General features: G+C 39.5%; 1 protein-coding gene across 8 annotated transcripts in view; it reads left to right on the top strand.

Moving 5' to 3' along the window:
• The window catches only part of arvcfb (ARVCF delta catenin family member b), a 386,639-nt gene that overhangs the window by 353,522 nt on the left and 15,886 nt on the right, over positions 1 to 17,231 (top strand). For all 8 annotated transcript variants that reach the window (XM_038273622.1, XM_038273620.1, XM_038273621.1 and 5 more), the window contains 3 exons: positions 13,743 to 13,870; positions 15,510 to 15,660; positions 15,760 to 15,952. In XM_038273622.1, coding sequence (XP_038129550.1) covers positions 13,743 to 13,870; positions 15,510 to 15,660; positions 15,760 to 15,952 — 472 coding nt within the window. The remainder of the gene's footprint in view (positions 1 to 13,742; positions 13,871 to 15,509; positions 15,661 to 15,759; positions 15,953 to 17,231) is intronic.

Genomic DNA, 17,231 nt, shown 5'->3' with positions numbered 1-17,231 from the left:
ATCGTAGCTAAAGCTTCGTCAGAGCGTCATTCCTCCTGGACTCTCACTGCATTATCTGTCTCATCTTAACCGGTCCAACAGAAGACCGCCATGTTGAGCCTGGTTCTGCCAGAGGTAACTTCCTAAAGGGGAGTTTTTCCTCTCCACCGTCGCTTCATGCTTGCTCATCATGGACAGGTTCTCTCATCCTGTGTTATCCAACTGGACTTCCATCTTCCAGGTCCCTGAGTGAAGCTCTAGTATCAGCTCACGCAGTCCACTGGATCTCCCCATAAAGCTCAGCAGACCGTCTCTCCAACCAGCAGTCTACAGACTGACCAACTCCATCTATCTCCACTCCACCAGTTTCAGGCCTGGAGGGGAAACAGCCCTGTTATTTACTCCTGTTCATGCATATCTATCAGAATTCAGCACTATGTTTCCTGCCGAGGTCTGAGCGCCAAAGACTAAAGTTATTGTCTCAATAAATTTCTTCTGATTGTCTTTTCTCTCCCTGTAAGTTTTTCAGATTGAAATTCTTAACAGCATAAGTCGATATAAAACTAGAGCCAATATATTATATGTGGGTAAAGTTTATAGCTCTTATTTGACGGCTCTGTCTCAGCAGAGGTGAAGTAATGAACATTTAATAATGAGTGAAATTCTCCAGTTTAGACAGAGGCTGGAAATAGAATCTCCTCTCAGAGGAAACTGGCTGTTCCTGCTCCTAAATGCTCCTTCCTTCAAAGGAAGCCCAACTTTCTCCATGTTTTGCCTTTTTTTCTGCTTTTGTTATGCGCGTTTGATTTTCCGCTTAAGACAAAGCTTTGCAGTTTCCAAACTCCCGTCTTCAATAACAAGAGACTGTAACAACTAAATCAGCCGCACCTCAGACATCTTTGTTCATAACACCCGTACTTTTGTAAATTAATCTGAAAAATAACCAAATTTTTTTTCCCACGAGAGGAATATATAAACGTCTGGGGATGCATATCTCGGCAGGGATGCACTTTTTAGCATAACACTCACCAGATCTGAACGCCCTGTTAAAAAACTTCACACTCATGAGTAGAGGTAATGCAGCCTGATATTTACACCGCATCAGATAGCGTTCCCCCCATGTTAAGAAGAGGGGAACGCTATCTGATGGGGTTTATAGGCCCGTCAGATAGCGCTCCTCCCTGATGTAATTTACATTGAGTTGCAATAAATGCAAAACTCTCTGCAGGTTCTTGTCTCTAGTAATGGAGTCAGACAAGGTAGCATTTTGTCCCCTATACTGTTTAATTTCTATATGATTGACCTCGCTAAGCAGCTAAACTTGTGTAGAACTGGCTGCATGGTAGGAGATGTAATTTTAATGTATGCTGATGACCTAGTAATCTTTAGTCCAAGTTCAGCTGGTCTTCAGAAGCTGCTTAATGTCTGTTCAGCATATGGTGAACTTCATGATGTAAAATTCAATCCTTCAAAATGTATCATTATGATCTGTCGCACTAAAGAGGACAAAAACATAATATTTCCAAATTTTAAACTATCTGGTATTTTATTGAACATCTCAAATGAAGTCAAATATCTTGGTCATGTGTTGCCAGACCGTCTGTCTGATGATGAGGACATTTGGCGTTAGGTCCGAATTATATACGCTCAGGCAAATATCCTTGTCCGCAACTTTGGATTCTGTTCTGACGAAGTGAAACTGAACTTTTGCACATCACTGTATAAGGCACATTTGTGGTGCAACTTTAAAAAAGCCAGTCTTCATAAGTTGAAGGTGGCTTATAATGATGCACTAAGACTTTTGTTAAATAAGCCCAGATGGACCAGTGCCAGTGAATTGTTTGTATCTGTTAGTGTCAGGACTTTTATGGCTGTTTTGAGAAAGCTTTAGTATAAATTTATTTGTCGTCTAAATGAGTCTGATAATAGAATTATTTTACTGATGACCAATGTCAAATATAGTGCAGTTAAATATTCATCTGTGCTTTGGAGACATTGGTATAATTGCCTCCTGAAGGGGTAGGCACCTTCTCTGTTGTACTTTTATTCTTTTTATATTCTTAGTGTATCTTTTTCTTTAAACGTATATTGGACCTTGAGTCTGTAATAAAATCAATCTTTGTCGTCCACTCGAGAAACACAAAAGTAACGCAATAGTTACTTTTACTAGTAACTAGTTACTTTTATTGTGGAGTAACTCAGTTAGTAACTCAGTTACTTTTCGGGAGAAGTAACTATAACTAATTACTTTTTCAAAGTAACGTGCCCAACACTGCTGATGGACTGCAGCTGCTGCAGCTTAAGATTACGTCTAGAATCATGTTTAAAAAGGCAGCTTTTGGTTTTTAGATTAATCGAGTTGCTGAACCTCCACAGCATCTCTGCGTGTTCCTGATGCTAACTGCTAACTGCTAGCTCTGCAGGGGGATGCTGCTGCCTTTCTCTAGCTGCTGCATGGTTCCATGCTGGGCCCTGATCTCTGAGCAGACACCATCACCTGGAGAATCTATAGAAAGTCAGTAATAGATGTTCTGCATGTGGGAGGCTTTCAGTTAGAAATACAACCACAGAACATGAGGCAGGACTGTGTCCTTCTGAAGCACATCTAGATGATCCCAGAGAATGTTTGTCCACCAACAGTAGCAGCAGTTCAGAAAAGACCAGCAGTAGAGCATGGTGGTGGCAGTATGGTGGTCTGGGGCTTGTTGTCTCCTGGTACCTGAGCCATATCTGTTTTAAAAAAAATCCTGTCCTAAAATCTGTGTTTGTTTTTTTCCTCCGTTATCTTCTACAGGCCAGTTAGTTCTACGTCAGCCTGAACACCTAAATTCAGCCAATCATATATCAACGGTCATCTGTCGGTCATAGCATCTTGATTCATATGTCGCAACTAAAATACGCAACGGTTGAAATCAGAATCCTTTCCTTTCCCATTGCGTTCCGTCCCAGTGTTCACGGGGATGGACGTCTGTGTCTTCGGCAGGCGTAGAGCTAACAGAATTGGCAGCGTTGCGAGGCAAGGGCTCAAACATGTACGGCTGGAAGCCTTCTACACCAAACCAAGCTTCTGCCGCCCTGGCGTCCTCTTCCACAACATCTTCGTCCCCGCTTTCCTTCTCTAAATAAAAAATGGATGATGGAGGAGACTCATCCACGACCTCCGACACTAAACTCTCCTCCTCTTGCATGTTTCTGCTGTCCATAATGTTCCTTGACAGTGTCGTTTCTAAGTCACCAATTTAGTGCTACTTGGTCCCAATGGAATTTCCCATTGGGAACCTACTAGCACTAAGTTGCTAACTGGTTAGCAAGATGCATCCGATAAACCGGCCACAACCAAAAAGCTTGCGAACCTTCCGCCACAACAATCCCGCCCCCTTGATAAACGACCAATCACATTAACTTTATTCACTCGTGTAAAGTTGTGCACCACTCGGGAGAATTCAGAAATGCAACGGTTAGAACGGCTGCTTCGCTATGACTTTAAGAAAAGGGTGCAATACAGTTTGTCCGAGTGGAGTTGCCATATGATGATGTCAGAAGACGGGGCGGGGCCCCGAGCAGATCTGATCTGAGGGGAGTCAGAGGGGAGTCGCTCCTGTTACATCACTGACACTTGACCTCAACATCTGTCTGTAATTAAATTCACAACAGTCGTCTTTTGAAGAGACGATAGAGAATCGCTGATTGAAATGAGTCTAACTGATGCATTAGTTTATGGAGGGAAATAAATTTGATCCTGAATTCAGTTTTTTTAGGACTGTAGTGTGTTCATAACAATACAACACAGATGATAATGATAACAATATAATATTAGATATCAAAGGACTAGTTTCTGTGAACATTAGTAGAAGTGGCAGTAGAACTAACTAGGGCCTTCAACAAAAAATCAACAATCGGACTTAATTAAGCTGAGTTGACTTATTATTGGACAGATGGAAAGTTTGAAAGTCTGAATCTGCTATTGTTATAAACCTGCCTGTAGAAATAAAGGCTTAAGTTAACACCTACTCATATCTTGGTTAGTTTTGGGATTTTCAATGTTAATTATGATTGAATATTTATAGATACAGACCAGTTAACATTTTCTATTAAACAGTAATGGCTTTTATTATTTAATCATTTTTGGTTCCAGGTGCACATTTATACATTTTTTGAAAACAAAAATTACTGGGAAAAAGCAGATAATGCAGATAAAAATAAAAGCAATAGCCCTTATGTAGCAGAAATTTAATCTGGCACGGCTAAACAGTATGTGTAAGAAATGTTTGGATTTTTGCTTAATGTACATAAAGAGCATCCCCCAGTGTGATGATCTTGGAACTGGGGGATGGTTTGATTGCTCATTACATTCACCTGTATAACTCTGCCCGGTTTCTCATTTCTGGGGGTTCCTGGGTACCCTAGCCCTAACTGCTCTCTGCTTTGTTCTGGACATCCTTGGGTTTCTAATTTATTTCTGCAAGCGCTCCTGTCATGTTATTTGTGTGCTGATGGTTTCTAAAGAAATGTGAGGAGCTCATCAGCAGCTGTACACACAGGAAGGAATACTTTTTACATGTATACAGTCTCTCCAGTTTTAATAGCTCCATTTTGTTTATCTGACAAAATTGTAATGAAATATTCTGCAGTCTATTAGAATGGGAAAATACAGGCAATGGATCTACAGTGGGAAAATAAGGCCCCGTCCACACGAAGCCTAAACGCACAAATTTTTCACTAAACCAGCCTCTCATCCATACGAAGTCGGCGTTTCGGGGGTCTGTAAACGATCTTTTTTTTATTAAGCCTTCAGAGTGGGAAGATTTTGAAACGCTGTTTTCGCGTTTCCATCTTTAAGCTCTAACCGCATTTTTTTTTCTTACACGCATGCGTCATAGCGTCGCCTCTAAACACGCATGCGCGACACAGTATCACAACAACAATGGCGCCGTACTGTGTTGAATGGTTGCTGCTCATGCTACTCACCCTGCTGTCGGGCTTACAACAGAATCTTCTTCTTCTGGAATATCTCCAGGAAGAACAGAGCAATATCGACGACATAGTTCAGCACCTGAATTTGACTGAACCACGAAAATTGACCCGCAGGGCAACCATGTATAAATATTAGTGCACATGCCCCACATTTCGTCGCCTATTTTTGCTTTGGCACCAAAGCGCCACTTACAGGCCTGGCATACATTTTGCAGCGTTTCCATGCATTCGTGTGGACGATCACATTTATTTTATGTCTCCGTCTTTACGACAAACGTTCTGGAAAATATTAGCGTTTCGTGTTCATTTTGACTTCGTGTGGACGGGGCCTAAGTATTTGACCCCTTGCTGATTTTGCAGGTTTGCCCACTTACAAAGGATGCAACAATCTACAATTCTAATCATATGTAAATTCTAACAGTAAGAGAGAGAATCCCAAAGAAAATTCCAGAAAACCACATCATATGAATTTATAAAAATTGATAACCATCTGATGAGGAACAACAAGTATATATTATTAACATTATTGGCCAGCACAGATGTCAAACGGTTTTTATAGTTGGTGACAAGGTTTGTGCACATTTCAGCAGGGATATTGGCCCACTCCTCCCTGCAGACAGCCTCCAAATCATTCAGGTTCCCAGGTTGTCGCCTGGCAACTCAAATTTTAAGCTCCCTCCAAACATTTTCAATTGGATTCAGGTGTGGAGACTGGCTAGGCCACTCCAGAACCTTGATGTGCTCCTTCTTCAGCCACTCTTTTGTTGCCATGGCGGTGAGCTTAGGGTCGTTGTGGTGCTGAAACACCCATCCTCCACCCATCTTCAACTCTCTCACTGAGGGAAGGAGATGTTGGTGCAGAATTCCACCATACATGGCCCCGCCCATCCTCCCCTCAATACAATGGAGTTGCCCCGTCCCCTTGGCTGAAAAGCACCCCCAAAGCATGATGTTGCCACCACCATGCTTGACGGTGGGGATGGTGTTCTTTGGGTTGTACTCGGTGTTCTTTGCCCTCCAAACACGACGAGTTGAGTTGAGGCCAAAAAGTTCTATTCTGGTCTCATCTGACCACATCACCTTCTTCCAGGCCTCTTCTGAGTCTTCCAGGTGGTGAATGGCAAACTTCATGCGGGCCTGTACATGTCGCTTCTTGAGCAGGGGGACGTTGCGTGCACTGCAGGATTTCAATCCATGACGGCGTAGTGTGTTACCAACCGTTTCTTTTGTAGCTGTGGTCCCAGCTGCCTTCAGTTGATTTATCAGTTCCCCCTTTGTGGTTTTGGGATGATTCCTCGCCATTCGCATGATCAGGGACACCCCACCAGGCCAGATCTTGTGTGGAGGCCCAGACCAAGGAAGGTTGGCGGTGGTGTGGTGCTTCTTCCATTTCCTGATAACTGCACCTACAGTTGATCTTTTCTCTCAGAGTTGCCTTCCGATTCTCTTGCAGCCCATCCCAGCCTTGTGCAGATCAACAATCTTGTCCCTGAAGTCTGTAGAAAGCTCTTTGGTCTTGCCCATGGTGGTGATGTTGGATGCTGGTTGTTTGGGTGCTGACAGGTGTCTTTTATACAGGTAACGAGGTGAGGCAGGTGTATTTGATGTAGATAATTGGTTGGGATTGGGGCTGTGTCCTAAAGAAAGACTAACTGGCTTGTAGGAGCCAGAATACTTGCTGTTTGGTAGGGGGTCATGTACTTGTTTTTTCTCATCAGAAGTTTATCATTTTTTATAAATTCATATGATGTGGTTTTCTGGAATTTTCTTTGGGATTCTGTCTCTCACTGTTAGAATGTACAGATGATTAAATTTGTAGATTGTTGCATTCTTTGTAGGTGGGCAAACCTGCAAAATCAGCAAAGGGTCAGATACTTATTTTCCCCACTCTATATATATATATATATATATATATATATATATATATATATATATATATATATATATATATATATATATATATATATATATATATATATATATATATATGACCCCAGCAGCTGGATAACAGAAACTAAAGCAACTAATCCTCTTTCTACATTCTTTTCACATGCTAGTAATGGTGTTTATCCAACTGGTTTAGGGGCATGTTGGGGGGGAGGAGGGGTTTGGTGGTGGTCAGTGTCATTTGCAGCATAAAACAAAGAACAAGCAGCTTCAGCCAATCAGGTTTAGAAGGAAACCTGCAGAGATGCAGGGAAACAGCTGTTGCAGCAGGCCTTAGTGAAACTGCTCCTCTGCTCTCTGAGTCCCCATGTGGCTCCTGTGACACATCATGCAAATCCAAATGGATACCTCCTGCTTTATAAGGGAAATTTCATTTAAACTCCTGCAGCCTGTGCAACATCACCGCATAGCACATATGTTAGATGTAGAGCCAAAGGAGTGAGATGTTAACGCGGCCAAATGGAAATGAGCAAGTTCCTCCAAACTATAAAAACTATAGAGGGACAACATTTATTTAGATTAGTCATTTGAATACATGAGAGAATTTTAAGAAATACTGTAGCTCCCTGAAGATGTTGAATCAGATGACTTGAGGCAGTCCGCATGCACCAAAAATGCAAAAAGGCTTGTTATTACCTCTTACACTATAACTCTGCAACATCATCGCACACTTTCAGTCTCTATGGCAACTAAAAGCTTATTTTTGGTTGGTAGTTACCTGTCATTTTGTGTGGAATAAACAGTTTTCTGAGCCTTTCGGTAAAAACAGCATCCCTCCGCCGCCTCATCATACTTATTTAGATCTGTTAGTCTATTAATTGTATAATGACAACATACGGATTATGATTCCTCCATATGTGTTTCAAACTGTAACTAATTACATTAGGACATTAGGTTTACTACAGTTCTTGAAATCCTTAGAAATGTTATATTTTGCAGTTTTATTGTTTAAACGATTCAGAAACCAGTCAGTTAGTCAGTGCAGTATAATTTAGTCCAGGCCTAAGCTTCCATAAGTGAAATATTTGTTTCATTTTAAGATTGTGTTTTTGTTTTTTAGTATCTCTGTAATGACTGAGAACACAGGGACCCAGTATTCAATGCAAGACAGACAGTGGGATAACTTTAAAAGTGTTTATTTAGTGGCAGAGGTTAGGGTGTGTTAGGCAGGAACCTCTAAAGGAAAGAAACACATGTTAGTGACTACAATAATCTGATGGAGGATGATTATGAATGTGTGAGTCACTAACCTGGTTTTACAGCTCAGTCCGTGCCCAAAGAACAAAGATGATATCAGCCGGTCGGCTGACAAGACGCAGCGGACGTTGCAAGAGAGATCCAGACACCGAATCTTTGAAGGAAACAGAACTGACAGGAGATCAGATCAGAACAGTTCAATTCACAGTAGAAGCAAACAGAATCCAAGGACAGGTCAGGCAAACAGATCAGACAGGGGCAGGCGGGCTCAAAGGTGTGAACACAGAAATGGGTCAGGATATGACAATAAGAACACTATTAGAAATGCTAGAAAACTAACACCAAAGGCTCAAGAATAATCTGGCCCTGATGGCTGAGACCAAGCAGCTTAAATAGAGGCAGGAGCAGGTGGATCATATGAGCAGTTATTAGTAGAAACTGGGTAGAGTTAGACAGGTGAATGGAATGACCAATTAAGCCAGCGATCAGTGCCAAGATCATGAGATTAGAGCTGCACCGATACAGTTTTTCCCCCCGATCCAATTCAATACCAATACGTTGAATCGACCAATATCCGATTCAACTCTTGAATGAATGAACCATATATCTTGCTATTTGATTGAAGGCTTTAATCTTGATATAGACAGTGTTATAAAAATGTAACAAACAAACACAGCTGCTTATTTATTAATAAATAGCAGTAAAATGAAAGAAATAATTCAGTTTAAACTGCACTGGATTGGATCTCCGATATCTGATATCACAACAATATTGATCCAGCTAAATAGTCAGTTTGATCCAGGTATCGGATTGGTAAATCTCCATAAGGACCTATTAATTAACAGGCTTCTATTTTTGGGCAATAGTTGCATGCATTGGCCTATTCAGCAGCCATGCCATGATGCATTGTCGCTCCCTCTATTTGCAATATCGCCTTTAATAATCCACCCCACAAGACCACATCCCGGTGACCGGTTGGACTGATGTCAAAATATTCAACATCAGCCTTAAAGAACTTGTGGGGGTCAATCTCTAATCTAAAGCATATGCTGACTTTAGCATTGTTAGTGGGTGGCGATGTTGTCTGCAGGTTTTCCAGAAGCATTAAACAGAGGTGCTTTTCTAACCAAATGTTGATAGGTAGACTAAAAAGTGGTCAGTCCCATTAAAACTAGTCAAGAGTGACTTCCTTACTTAAAAAGAGAGTCTTAAACATAGATACTACAAAATGTTGCACATAGAGCGAACCTCTAAATAAGGATAAGTGAGGCTCCTAATGATAATTATAAAAACATTATTTTTTTTACCTTTTTAAACAAATATTTGGATATATGGTATATTTTAGTGACCAGATTACAGACCAGATTTTTGGTCCAATAAACACAGATAGAAGGATAATGATGATTATGTTGAGGCAAACTATTTATGTGTCAGTTTGGCTCAGAGCTGCAGTAGGTCCCGACTCCCTGACAGCTTCTCAGCTTCTCTCTGAGTCCAGATTGAAATTCTGTCCAACAAACTGACAACCAGCAGCAACATCACCACAGTTAGCGGCGGCCATGAATTCAAACTGCAAAGGGCTAATCAGGACCGACCTGGACTGCTGACATTAAGCTTTCACTGCTGATGTAGATTTTGTTTTTTAAGCTTTGGCAATGATATTGTATGGCTTAATGAGTGGAATACTCGTCTAATGCTAAAATCTTTCTATCACTATCCATTTTATTCCGACCCAAACAAATGAAACAGGTGGATGATTAAGTGGAAAAAGCTCAGCTTTGCTCATTTCATTCCTCTGTTTGGCGGTGGGGTTTGCTATGCCACATAAGTGCGATCTAAAATCAAACAATTGGACCAGACTAGATATTCTAAGCTTTTTTTTTTTAAAGCCTTTCTGATGTACAAAAAATAGGCTGAAAATGGGAGAAGAAGCAGTGAAACTTCGACCCTGACAGAACCTGACAGACAATGTGGAGGGAATTTTATTCCATTATGATTTCAAACAAAAGAAACTGGTAATGAATAAAATGCAATCCAGAAATAAACTTTGAAAAATATTTTGATCAAATAAGGTTTTGAGAGAAAAGTTGCAGCTTTTGTAGATTTTATTTTCAGAGTGAAGGAGGTGAAGTCTTACAACAGGTCTGACTGCTCCAGTCTGCTGAGTTTGCATCTGGAAATATGAGGCAAATGCAGAATGTTGCTGAGTGGAGGGTTTGTAGGATCCCTCTTATCTTACTTTGCCCCTAAGGGAAACCTTCTCCTGTGATTTAGCACATGGTACAAACTTGGCTCTGACATCTTTCAGGTTGTGCTTTGGCGAGAGTTATTGCTGAATTTCTCCCTCCTAAAGGTTTGTGTCACCTTGAGTTTTTTGGGGTCAAAATGACTGCTGTTAAAATAAAAGTGCTTATTTTTGCCTTAAAGCTTTTTAATGATGTTCTTGGAGAGCAAATTCAACATCTTTTAAACAGCACCTTCAGTAAGTTTCGCCCGATCTGGCAGTTCCACCCACACGCACATTCTGGTGGAGAGATCCTGAAGGGAAACGCCACAGGGAAGAAAAACACAATTCATAAGTGTTAACAGCCATGTTGGTGTGTATGAATTTGGCAAAATGAGAGGCAAGGTCAGGCCTTAACTGTCTCTAAATGATGGGTGCAGATTTAGATGGATTTTAGGACAAGATGGACAAGGGTTTAACTTTATGTTACCGTTTCCTCCTTTTCGCATGAAGCTCCTCCTCTTCTTTTATAAACAAAGTTCATAAAGAGAAATTATCTGAAATGTTCTGAAAGCCTGGTTAGCGTTTGTGCATTTCTCCTGCAGGGTTACTATATAATGTTGGCCAGAAAAACAAAGGAGTTTTCCAGATAAAATCTGGCCTCTGAACACTTGAATGAACACAGAGATATTTCATTTCATCTGAGCCTGGAGGGCTGGAAGAATGAATATGTAATAAGATATTCTAGAGAAAAAGAAGGCGGCTATATTTACCTGAACGATTTCTTAAGCTACTAGTTTTATAACTTTGGCTAACCTTCAACATGAACTCACAAAAATATTTCATCCAAATTTTATGATTTATGTAATTTTACTACAAAACCAATCCCCCATACTTTAACATAAACATGCTAAATAAATCTTGCATATAGATAAAGTGTATCTATTCAAAATGCATACTTGTCATGTTTATGCAATTAGAAATAATAAAGTATATTTACTCAAAATTGATATTGATGAGTGTTTTTATTTCAAATACATAAAGTTTATTGTTTGAATTGCAGAAAGGAATCATACAATTCAAAAAATAAACTTTATGTATTTTATTAAACTAATGAAAATGCATCCTGTAAGGTTTATTTATTAGATTTGTTTTTATTTCAAATACATAAAGTTTATTGTTTGAATTGCAGAAAGGAATCATACAATTCAAAAAATAAACTTTATGTATTTTATTAAACTAATGAAAATGCATCCTGTAAGGTTTATTTATTAGATTTGTTTTTATTTCAAATACATAAAGTTTATTGTTTGAATTGCAGAAAGGAATCATACAATTCAAAAAATAAACTTTATGTATTTTATTAAACTAATGAAAATGCATCCTGTAAGGTTTATCTATTAGATTTGTGTTTAAATTATCTTAAAAAACATGGGAATTGACATGTAGTGATATAGCATGAATCTTAGAATGTGTTTGAAATGTTTTTGTGACTGTGGTGTGAAGATGATGGTTTACCCTTCACCTGCTTTATCACTGGTTCTAGCTTCCAAAACTATTTTAAAGCATTTACAGCTAATAACTCAGAATGCATGAAAAATTACACCGGTAAAATGTTCACCAATAGAGAGTTAACATAGTTGGAAAGCTTAGATTCTCCACAACTCAACCACTTAGTTCATTTTAAGGACAAAGCGAGCACCAAAGCACAATTAACACAATTTAAACAGGTATAACAGGTCAAAATGTAAACATGACAAAGCACAACAAGCAAGCATGTCTTTATTTCTGCTGTTCAAAAATGACCTATTATTTTTGAGAAAAAAAAGAGGAACTTTGAGTCATGTTTGAACTGATGCAGCTTAGGCTGTGTTTTACTCACCAAATTTTCATGTATATATTCAGAAACTAGAAGGTGTTAGCCTTCAAACAAGATATAACACATGTAATATGGGCTTACAGTTCCTAAGTTATTTGCATTTCCATTTGGGTTTGCAAAATAGGCAAGAATTTCCCAAAATCAGGTGGATGTTAGGAGTCTAGACTTTTTCACTGAAAGTTGATACACTTTTATTTCCAATTGGGCTGAAATGATGAACTGTCATTAATCGATTATTTCAGCATCTAGTTTAGAGATGCGATCAAATTGTTCCTTTGAGTAACGAAACACACAATCTAAAGCTTACCATTTTTGCCGTTTAAGACAAAACTCTACTAAAATATAAACATAAGAATCTATTCAATTTGAATTAGATATATATTTATATAAAATGGTATCATGCGTTTTTATATATATATATATATATATATATATATATATATATATATATATATATATATATATATATATATATATATAATTTCTAGTATATTTAGCAACTTAAACAATTTCTTTGTAGATTTTTGTAGATCAATAAATGAAAAGAAAATAGTGCATCCTAATAATAATGATGAGAAAATAATAGTGCAGTCCTCATATTTACAGACTAGCTTTGTAAGATCAAAGTATTTTATTGATTACCTCTTATGGGTTATAAAACTGTAAGTTTTTTTATTACATTTGAAGTGAATAACATCTGTTTAAACTTGTCTTTCTTTAGTGTGATTCCCCCTTTTATAAAGAGGGTCTTTATTCCTGAGATCAGAGTTGTGTGACAGATTTTGGAGGGTTGGATTTTGCAAAGCTTTCATCGCTGCGCCTCTGCTTCCTTCAAAGAGTTCAACAGTTTACGCGTGCATTGTTCAGTTGTCCCTGACATAACATTGTACAGCTCTGTGTTCCTTTGGATCTTTGTGAAACGCTGATGAGCCTATTTGTTTAAAGAACCAAAAACCCTTTGATGGATGAATTTGATTTTGGTTTTTATTAGAAGCCTCTGCCTCCCTCGCTGAGCCTGCTCTGTCTAATAGCTGATAAATGTAATTAGGTTTCCATCAGAGGGAGGAATAATGATCGGCTGTGGCTCCACGTCTTGTGTGTTAGTGAGATAAAACTCCCTCTCCAATACTCGAGGTTCAGCCTTGAGTTGGATCGATAATCTCTCCTTGTCTTCTTCTGTTATAGTCGAGTGTTGTTGGTGGTGATGCTCTTATGTTGCTGAGTGGAAATTTTCTCCAACTTTTTAAAAGACTTGCTCTCATCTTTAGTTTTCAGTTGTTTTTTTCCCCATATAAATGTTCTGAATTTGTTTTTGTTTTACTTTTATTGTAAACAAAACATGTATTCCCAGATTTGTTGCATTTGCATCGTTACCAGTAGAGTCATGCATCATTGCAAACCCAAGCTTCTTTCCTCTTGTTGTGCAGAGGGACTCTGAGATAACTTCTCATAAAACTTTTGCTGGCTCCTCCACAAAGCAGATCTGCCTCTTCTGTCAAGCCAGCAGGTCTCAGCGATTCGTCTCTCTGTGTCCCCCTACAGGCTTCGAGTTGCTGTACCAGCCAGAAGTGGTGAGGCTCTACCTGTCTCTGCTGACCGAGAGCCAGAACTACAACACCCTGGAGGCAGCAGCAGGGGCTCTGCAGAACCTCAGCGCTGGACAGTGGACTGTAAGTCCTGGGCTGGGGAGGGTATGAAGAGAAGAAAATGACTTTTTGCTTAATTGCTCACTTTCTGCAAACTTTGACGTTGGCCTTTTAGTGGCTTGCATTTTACCGCCGGAAGCACCAATTAGGACTAAATGGCATCCTGTTCTGCTTTAACGGAGGGCAGGAAGACTGTGGCTCAGAAAGCAGCAACAAAGTTAAGCTCAGTGTGAAACTAAAGGTGCTTTTAGTGTAAAGGTGACTGTTGGACAGCTGGTGGAGCGGCTTTAAGGAAAGGCAAAAGTTGGTTCATCAGAGAAAAAAGCGTTCTCCAAGGATCCTACTGTCTGCAAAAGTCTGGTTCTTTCCTTCCCTTCTTCCTCCTTTACTTTAAAGATATCTCCATATTTTCTGAGTGAGCTTCGGATTTAATGTAACTGACTAAAGAAATGCATTGCAAAAATAAAAAATAAATATCTTTTTTGAATATGAGCAGTGAAATAAAAATCCTCTGCCTATTGAGTTTGACTTTTGGCTCTGAAAAAAGGATAACAGTTTTTTTCTTTTCTTATTTGAAACTTAAATCATCTCATTCCATGGACAATTGTCCATTAAAAAAAATTACTTGCTTAGATTTTTGTGCGTTCATTTCTAAAAAAGATCTAAACAGAATAAGTAAAATTTCAACACGAAAGACAATTAACCACCTTTGGATTTTTGTGGAGTTTTTGTAATAAAAGTGGAAACAACTTAACACCCATAACATCTTATAGTGAAATAAAAACCTTTTTAGTTCTAACATTAGTCTGTTAAAAGGGAAAACATGAAGGAAAGGTGAAACCTTTAACCCTGCTGAAATCACATAATTAGATAACAGCTGTACACCACACTCATTACTCTCCAGTCACTCCAGTCAGTCGTGAAGCTGCTAAGAGGGTTGCTCTGCTCCCAGACTGCAGGAAATTATCTATGTGGAAACGCTGGCCATCCAATGCCAGGTTACTCTAAGCACCTCAGGCAGCAGCGGTCACCTGTGTTCCTCAGTAGACGGTCTACGTACACTCAGCTCACAGCCGCCTCTTCTCACCTGTGCAGCAACCTGCCTTTCATCGTTAGCAGCATCTTGTTTAATCAGAAATTTTTCTGGATTTTTAATCTTTGATTTCAGCCCCTTGTTTAGAGGCTTCCGATCATGATTGTTTTTTGTTTATGGATTCAGTGATGCTGTTTTTTTTAGATCTATTAGCAGAACAAAACATCTCCTGCTGACCGGTAAGAGAATATCAGAAGGTTTTTAACCCCACAGATTTCCTGATTTCCCTCCTTTTCCCAAGTTTTCCACAGATCACTACTGCCACCTGGTGGCTCAGACCGCCTCAGTTTCTCTCTAATTGTATCTCCTGGGGAAGCAGCTCTTAGAGGAGAGATCCTTTTATGTCAAAGCTGATGTTTCATGCGAAAGAAAATAAGAAGTAAAATGCAGTGATGTTAAAATACAGACAAATTAAAGCAAATGTCCATTCAGAGCCCCGCTGTGCAGCGAGCCCAGCAGCAGGAGGCGCTAATGAATGAATGATGGAGTGTTTGTGCTCACATATAGGACCAAATGGGAGAGAAAGTGAAAATTTAATTTCTCATACATGGTCTGTTTGCTTTCTTCCAGTGGTCCAACTACATCCGAGCCACGGTGCGGAAGGAGAAAGGTCTCCCCATCCTGGTGGAGCTGCTGCGTTCCGACTCTGACAAGGTGGTCCGAGCTGTGGCCATCGCTCTCCGCAACCTCTCCATTGATCGACGCAACAAGGATCTGATTGGTAAGAAGCATTCAACTACTGAACATTATATCTTAAGATATTTTTAATCATATAGAAGAATTAAAGACTTTGTATCCTAAAATACCCTTCACCTTACAGGAAGCTACGCAATGCGGGACCTTGTCAGCAACCTGCCAAGTGGTCAGCAAAGACCAGCCAAGAACCTGGAGGAGGACACCGTGGTGGCCATCCTCAACACCATTCACGAGATTGTGATGGACAGCTCGGAAAACGCTCGCTCCCTCATCCAGGCCCAGGCCATCGAGAAGCTGGTCGCCATCAAGAGGACGAGGTGCAGATTATCTGATGAAGGAACAACTGTTTCCTAAGTTTGGGGAGTTATATCAACACAAAGTAGTGTTTCGGTTTGGTTAAAGTCATAACTAACCAATAAAACGTTCTCTAATGGTATCTTACTGTAACCTCCGGTGTGCCCCAAGGTTGTTTTCTCAGCCCTCTATTTGTTTTCTTTGCACTTGGTTCTTTGATAAATTATTATATAGCGTTTTTTTTTTTACCATCCTTACGCAGATAATTTAGAAATTTATCTGCCTGTGTCTCCAAACTCTTCTGACATACAGTCCATCCAAGCATTTCTTGAAGACATCAAATCAAAGTCATAGCTACAAATAGTTTTATTCTTGACACATCAGCATGTTCTCTGCAGCCAAATAATCGTTTTGGGCTTCCACGCCTCTCCTCCTGCACCTAGGAAAATCCACGAGGATGGATCCGCGCGGAAAACATTGCGAGCGAGGAGCAGCAAGGGTTCGCAAATGTAAACATTTAGAGACATCCCGTGATTTAGCTAATATATATCACCACTATAATATGATTGTGGAAAAAACTCCAAGAAAGTTTTTCCACAACGTTCCTGGCTACTGCCACCTGGTGGCTACTGCCACATTATCTCCTTAACTGTATCTCCTCGGGAAGCAGCTCTTAGAGGAGGCCGCACAGACTTTAAACGCTGCAGACGCTGTGACGTACAGCTCATTTTCCACCCAAAATGTCCGTGCGTCAATCCCAATGGGCCCTTAAACCTTTCTTTATGAACAAACCCAAAACTGAATTCCCTCATCCTTCTAGGCAGTCAAATGCAGCTCTGGACCAACCATCCACCATTGAATAAAAAGTTTAAAAGCTTTTATTCCAGCTCCCCCTGTTAGCTAAAGATAAATATTTAATCACTCTTTATTATCTTGGGTTCAAAATCCTGTAGTTTGTTTTCAACTATATTTAAATCTACATTATTGATTGATTGATTGATTGATTGATTGATTGATTGATTGATTGATTGATTGATTGATTGATTGATTGATTGATTGATTGATTGATTGATTGAGTGATAGTTTGCTTACATTGGGTTTTATTTTAGGCTATGGTGTACAGAGGATTGGAGAAAGAAACATAAATTTTTCTTCCACTTCAGAATAAAGCAGTTTCACATAAATGTCTTTTTCTGTAACGTGATCAAATGTGTAAAATTAAAGAGGCATGAATTCTCTGCGTCGGATGTAGAAGATCACACACACCAGTCTGAGATGTGTGTTTTTTTAGACCTTGTTTTC

Source organism: Cyprinodon tularosa, unplaced genomic scaffold (genome assembly GCF_016077235.1).
Source record: "Cyprinodon tularosa strain WSP-4 unplaced genomic scaffold, ASM1607723v1 ctg88, whole genome shotgun sequence".
In the NCBI taxonomy this organism is placed as follows: Eukaryota; Metazoa; Chordata; class Actinopteri; order Cyprinodontiformes; family Cyprinodontidae; genus Cyprinodon; species Cyprinodon tularosa.
This window is presented reverse-complemented; position numbering and strand designations above follow the sequence as displayed.